Source organism: Triticum aestivum, chromosome 7A (assembly GCF_018294505.1).
Source record: "Triticum aestivum cultivar Chinese Spring chromosome 7A, IWGSC CS RefSeq v2.1, whole genome shotgun sequence".
In the NCBI taxonomy this organism is placed as follows: Eukaryota; Viridiplantae; Streptophyta; class Magnoliopsida; order Poales; family Poaceae; genus Triticum; species Triticum aestivum.
This window is the reverse complement of record NC_057812.1, coordinates 347,208,530-347,214,814: the sequence shown is the minus strand read 5'-3', so window position 1 is coordinate 347,214,814 and position 6,285 is coordinate 347,208,530. Positions and strand designations below refer to the sequence as shown.

Below are 6,285 nucleotides of genomic sequence, written 5' to 3'. Positions count from 1 at the left end.
GCCGTGGAGGCAGACCCGAGCGCGGCGCCGCCGTGGGAGCTGCTGGAGCGGCACGGCCTGCTGGGGCGCGGCGGGCTGGGCTACTTCTTCGCGGCGCAGCGGCGCGAGAAGGTGGGCGCGGTGGTGGAGGTGGACCCGGGCGCTGCGCCGGCCGGTGCAAGGAGCAGTGTGCGGCCCGAAGAAAATGTGGTGGAGAGAACGAAAAGAAAGGGCGTGTAAGTGGATGGGACCCGGAGAAAAAGGAAGGAAAGAGAGAGTGGGAGGCTGACTATGGGCCAAGTGCATGCAAAATTTTCTCTCTCCGCCCCCCGATGTACTGGGTTCTGCATGAGTCCCGGTGCTAGTTTTTGCAAAATCCGGCGAAAATCGAGAGTCTGAGGACATGGCTGGGACATATGGGACATATTTTTACTGCCGGCGACTAAAAAGTGGTCCTGGGGGCTTCTTAGGGGGCCTAGTGGAGATGCTCTTATATAGGTTAGAATTCGAATAGACATGTCCATGGTTATGGACAATTTGGAGATTTAATACTTATCATACAAGAAACTATCTTTTCCAGCTTCTCCATAGTTGCATATTTGCTTCACCCAAGATCATGGCATACCGTGAGGTGGAAGTGATATAAAGATCAGTTGTCGATTCAGAGGACTACAAAAGTGACGAGAGATTTACAAAAACTTCAAACAACCTGTGGGTATAACTTTACCACAAGACCTTTCCTGCTGCAGGGCTCCTGGCAAACAACAAACTGGAAGCTGGAAACACAAGAGAAAGCATGCCAATAATTAACCTTTAAGCAGAGGGCTATCGTTACTTTCCAGCAACGGAACTGCCAGACGAATTTCCATGCAGTTCTTATTTCAGGATACAACGACAGTTCATGGCCACAGGAGTTCAGTTTGTGATTTAACAAATAACAAGGAAACAGCAACATGGTCCATTATTATTATCGCCTCTCGCATGAAAACCTAAACCTGTATCTACAAGACACTTGCACAAGCAAAATTTGCCCCAGTGCTTGGTACTATTTCTGCAGACATTCTTCGTCCATGAACCTGACCTTCAACAATAGAATAAACCTCACTGCTTTGCCTACATCAGAATGCAGTTAAGAAAATGTCAACTACGAAGATAAAAATGCAATATTTAAGTTAGGCGTAAACACTGAAGGAAGAAGAATCAACAGAACGGAAGTTTATCGAGTCTTCATTACTCGAATATATTTCTATGGTTTCTTATTTCCCGTTTTGTTGACAGACAAGTAAATACTTCCAGTCATTGCCAAACTACCTTGAGTGTATTTTGAGCATGTATTGACATAATCATTTGATGATTTCTCTTCATGATCTAGTCACATTTTTCATAAAATGTCACCTGCCCCTCAAAGCAACCAATCATAATTTCGAATTACAACAACAGCAAGGATGAGAAAGTAGCATATTCATAATTTAAGCTACCTCTGCACCTCTATGGTCATAGGAGAGCCACATAATTGTATGCACAAGATTGAGTGGTGAAAAATATTAAATGCTACATACACGGAGCTCTAACCTGTCCTAGTCCAGCAAAAGAAAGGTTTATTTCAGTTGATACAAGGGAAGGACAATCAGAAGGAAATCTTAAAGCAACCAAATTTACCTGAGAGTACAGGAATGTGCCAAAGATGGCAATGGCAGCTCCTAGTGCATTTACAGGGCGGACAGGTGTACGGAAGATAATGATTGACGAAACAATAACTGATATGCGCTTCATTGTATTGCCAATGCTAAACGTCAATGGAGAAATCTGGTCCAAAGACATGTAGGACACCTGGTTATACAAGTGGTAGAAAACGCTCTGTGCACCAATCCACCTACATGAGCGAACATTTACAACATCAGAAAACTGTCAATGCAAAGAAAAGTAGTATGCGATATATGTTCGGGTACAAATGCGCATAAATCCTGGTCACCTCCAACACAACATGTTGAATTGTTGACAAAGACTCCCAACAGAATATGTCAAGAGAATTAAAAGGCTATAAGCAACAGTGCTGCTAGTGAGTTATAAATGTATCAAAAATGTTGAAGTATGTCTTTAAATGGTGTGAATATGGAGATCATTTCAAGTTTCCACATGAAATTTAAGTACAAATCACAGCACATGGTATAAATGTAGAAGAAAAGTGAATTCTTGATTTTTCCTGCTTACCAGAGAACGTTGGGGCCAACATCTGCAAGAGCCTTTTGCCATCCAGTGGCCCACATTTGGGGGCCTTCCATAGCAATAGCAAATGGTGTGAGTATGACCAGGGACATAATTGAAAGGCAAGCGTAGTAATTCATGCCACTGACAGACTTCCCTTTCATGCCCCGCTTCGAAAAGATGTTGCGGAAAACAAATGCAAGGTTCGATATCATGGCACCCATAAATCCTGGTGGGAGGATAAGGCTATTAGCATCATGGAAGGAGTACATCAGAATAGCTGCCTCCCCTAACCAGTGCAAGACCAATCAAGAATTGCAAAGTTGCCTATGCAGCTATAGCCTCTATTTTGTCTGGTGTCAAACTTCACGAAAAAAAGGTTTTAAGCTGTATCTTCTTGTGTTAAGGAGAATGCACTAGCCACAGTTTATATGTAACCATTCACCTAATTTACACAAAGTTATAAAAGATTATATGTATGATTACTTTACTGTTTATTCATTTCCATAAGTTTCAAATCTAAAGCACATAGTTCTTGAAGCTCACTTGAATCCAGATAGAGTAAATAATCATTTAGCAAGTCTTTTCAGTTTTATGTCAAAAAACATTAGGAATGTCGATTATTTAACCAATTAAGAATTGTCACCTCAGTTAACTCACAGAAACTGCTTCTTTGTATCTATGAACAACATGACTATAATGGTTAGAAGCAAAAGGCACATCAATTTCTCGACAACCAATAGGGAGAGGATACAAGAGAAACAACTTAGGAGGATTTTACTTAATTATACTCACCAATCATATTAAAGTTCAGCTCTGTCGCAGCAGCTAGACCACAACCACCAATGATCGGGAGAAGAGAAAGATATACAGGCATCGGAAATGACTCTCCGAGAATGAACCTTGACACCAAAACACTGAATGCAGGCTCAGCACTCTTGATAATGTGTGTGAATGACACTGCCACCTTTGACATGCTCACTGTGGCAGCAACATGTCCAATTGTATGAGCCACAGCAACCTTCATCAATGCAAACAACAAATACGATTCATGATTTCCATCAACAGATAAAATAGTTGCCACAGAACGAACGAACTCACCGGGAAAAGTGCTTTCCAGAAATCCAAGTCAGTCTTGGGGGCCTCAACTAGGCAGGTGACCCATGAGAAGAGCATCATCGCTGAGCCGCAGGCGAGGGATAGTGTGGAGGTGAGCCAGGGATACGGGAAAGCATTGAGAACCTTCTTGTTATAGATGTTAAAGATTACATTAAGCGCCCACCAAGTCGCAAAATAGATTGAAATCTTCAACTTTTGTGCTGCTTCTGAGCTGGCTGGCAACACCTCAGCCTTTGACTCCTTGTCATCAGCCGCTGAAGCTGCACACCGGAAGTCAAGCAGCTGCCTCCGAGGCTTCAGCTCGGAAGTGTGTGGGTCATCTAGCCATGTGAGGTAGAGTGGTCTAAGGGAGCAGGACGCAAATTTTTTCATGTTGAGAATGGACACCGACGGAACAAAAGCTGATTTAGACCGTTGATTGGTGACAGAGAAGGCGGCCGGAGAGAGCTTCACAGCAGGTATCATGGCTCCTGCAGATCAACCAAAAAACATTCATAAAGGAATAACAGATAGCAAGTGACATACAAACTGAACAAAGAGCTGCTAAAAAAATATGATGTTCCTTTTCAGTGAGACCTCCATTGAGCTGATCAAAAAATATGATGTTCCTTTTCAGTGAGACCTCCATTGAGGTGATCAAGAAAATGACATGGGACAACTTCCCCCAAAACAATCTTGAAAATATTTACTCCAGTTTTATTGATGCAAGCTTTCCTTGAGATTATTATCGAATGAATGCATCATCCAAGCATGATCCAACCAGTTACATCTCTTGTCAGCACTATGCAATTCGTGCACGCCACAGACTGGGGATTTTTTGTCAGATAAGACCACGTACGCTTTCATATTGACAGAAAGAACCATCTGCGATCCGTACTGACAAAAAAGACCATTTACGGCGTGGCGGCAGACCTGGCAGCCGACAAGTGGCACCTACCACCACAGTGGGCGGCGGCAAGACCTGCCGCCACAGCCGCCGCCGGCAGCTCGGCTGCAACAGAAATTTCCGGTCTGCAGCGGAATAGGACGCACTGGTGGCCCTGCCGCCCCTCCCGATGGCGGCAGCTCCTTATCTGACAAAAATTCCCCTCGCAGTACCCGCATGCACCTGCCCGCCTGCACTCGAACAAATTTAGAAGGGGCTTACGTAGTACATATCCATGAAACGTCGCGATACAAAGAGTGCACGCAGTCACTTAACACTACCATTACAAAGTCGTGATGGTACGTGCATGATGATCACCTTAGGCTAGACATTGCTATACTACTACTTGACGTGCACACCGGCCGATTCATCTAGGGTGCGTTTGGTTGCAAGGGCGGTCATGAATGGGTTGGGATCGTTCAAAAAATAAACATGTTTGGTTATAAAGCACATGAATGGTTCGAACCAAAAAAAGAAAATATGCCATGAAGATGCTGAACCGTTCCACCCAACCAAATCGGTCGAATCAAATGGCCACCCTTTGCATGCATGACTATGTGAGCATGACTGGTGGTCCCGTCCTAAATAATTAGCTCACCACTTATATTCAGCCAAACACATGAATTGAATGGTTCAATCCCAAAAAAATTGAACGGTCCCAACCCATTCGTACGACACCTTCAACCAAACGCATCGTGACAGAAAGGAGCACTTGTAATCGTTCACATGCATGCTATCGTGAGCAGCAGGAAAACGAGCAGCAGCCATCAGGAGTGGCAGCAGGGCCCACCAGCGTTTCACCGTTCCGTTGCAGACCCGGATTTCTATTGCAACCGAGCTGCAGCCGTCGGCTGTGGCGGCAGGTGCCACATGTTGGCTGCCGAACCTGCCGCCACGGCATAGGTGATTTTTTTGTCAATACGGATCACAGATGGTCTTTTCTGTCTATACGAAAACGTAGGTGGTCTTATGTGACAAAAATTCCAGACTGGGAGCTATATGAGCTTGGTCACTGGAAAATCCCCAAAGGCTAAAACGCAAGGTCAAAGGTGTACATGAGGACAAATTGTGCATAAGCACATCGCTTTCGCCCAGTAATCTACACGTAAGGGTGTCGCCTTTCACCCCTTTGCACAAGCTCCAACTCTCACGGTCGTCTAACTGGGCAGATTTCGCATCCATTTATGAAATATAGAACAGAGAAGCCAGAGGCTGCGGCTTGCAGGAGAGGGGGGGTGGTACGGGGGAGGCGACGAGTTGGCGGTGCGGGAGGTACAGCGGCGAGGCGCCGACCGCGGATGATGGTTGGCAGCTGGGTGAGAGAGATGGGTGATACGGCGACGGATCATAAAGCGGTGTTGCAGGTTAATTATTTTATTTTTACAGGATCGACAGAACAAACCTCTGCAAGATCTCACCTTTCTTCCCGCCCAAGAAGACTTGCTCGGATCAATAAAGTCTTCTTCTCAAATCGCGGCAAGAAGAGGTAAAAGCGGCGCCTCTGCGACGAAGGATTCGAGGACGGCAGAGGCAGGTGGGGATAGCTGGGGATCAAGATCGAACCTGGGAATCTGAGACGGGAACCCGGAGACCACAAGGAGAGAGAGGGGGATTGCTCGAGGCAGGACGGAGGTAGGGAGTTCAGTTCCTTCGACGAGTATAAAGGCAAAGGGAAGGGGGAAGGTGGCGGCTGGGGAGGGGGCCAGGGAGGTTAGGTGCCGTGTGGCTCTTTGTTAGATTGTACAAATGCCAGGGGCTTCTTCTCCAAGGAGACGAGCCATGGTAATTTGGAGTTTTTTCTTGGGTGGGGGTGGGTTTTTTTCGAGAGTACATAAGAGTGTGCCGTATTTTTATAGAAGAGAGAAATATTGATTACAAGAGACCTCTAGAGTATTGCATCCCGCTGCAGTGCACATGATAGGTGGGGTTGGATCCACATGGCAGTGAATGTACTGCACCATATGCTAAGGATCCTAGGGAGGGGAGTGGTGGCGCGTATTGATTTCAGATACAGATTATATAAAGGATTTGACAATTCTTAACACATAAGTTGCCTC

At 45.5% G+C, this 6,285-nt stretch overlaps 1 protein-coding gene across 4 annotated transcripts; it reads right to left on the bottom strand.

Moving 5' to 3' along the window:
- Positions 1-830: 830 nt before the first annotated feature.
- LOC123154578 (glucose-6-phosphate/phosphate translocator 2, chloroplastic) lies at positions 831-6,023 on the bottom strand. 4 transcript variants are annotated; one of them, XM_044573271.1, is made up of 7 exons: positions 5,647-5,941; positions 4,142-4,419; positions 3,286-3,773; positions 2,980-3,205; positions 2,191-2,413; positions 1,639-1,852; positions 831-1,092 (listed from the first exon to the last, which is right to left on the bottom strand). In XM_044573271.1, the coding sequence occupies exons 3-7, from the start codon at positions 3,766-3,768 to the stop codon at positions 1,081-1,083; spliced, it is 1,158 nt and encodes a 385-aa protein (XP_044429206.1). In that variant the 5' UTR covers positions 3,769-3,773; positions 4,142-4,419; positions 5,647-5,941; the 3' UTR covers positions 831-1,080. The 4 variants fall into 4 exon arrangements, with proteins under 4 accessions (XP_044429206.1, XP_044429207.1, XP_044429204.1 ...); XM_044573272.1 differs by lacking the exon at positions 4,142-4,419 and having other exon boundaries at positions 5,792-6,023; XM_044573269.1 differs by lacking the exon at positions 4,142-4,419 and having other exon boundaries at positions 5,647-5,949.
- Positions 6,024-6,285: the final 262 nt, after the last annotated feature.

Excerpts from the sequence above, each read along its gene's own strand:
- LOC123154578 (XM_044573272.1), bottom strand. The coding sequence starts at position 3,768 with ATGATACCTGCTGTGAAGCTCTCTCCGGCCGCCTTCTCTGTCACCAAT. Across the intron at positions 2,414-2,979 it reads GCTGAACTTTAATATGATTG|GATTTATGGGTGCCATGATA; the intron begins GTGAGTATAATT and ends TCCTCCCACCAG. Across the intron at positions 1,853-2,190 it reads GTTGGCCCCAACGTTCTCTG|GTGGATTGGTGCACAGAGCG; the intron begins GTAAGCAGGAAA and ends TCGCTCATGTAG.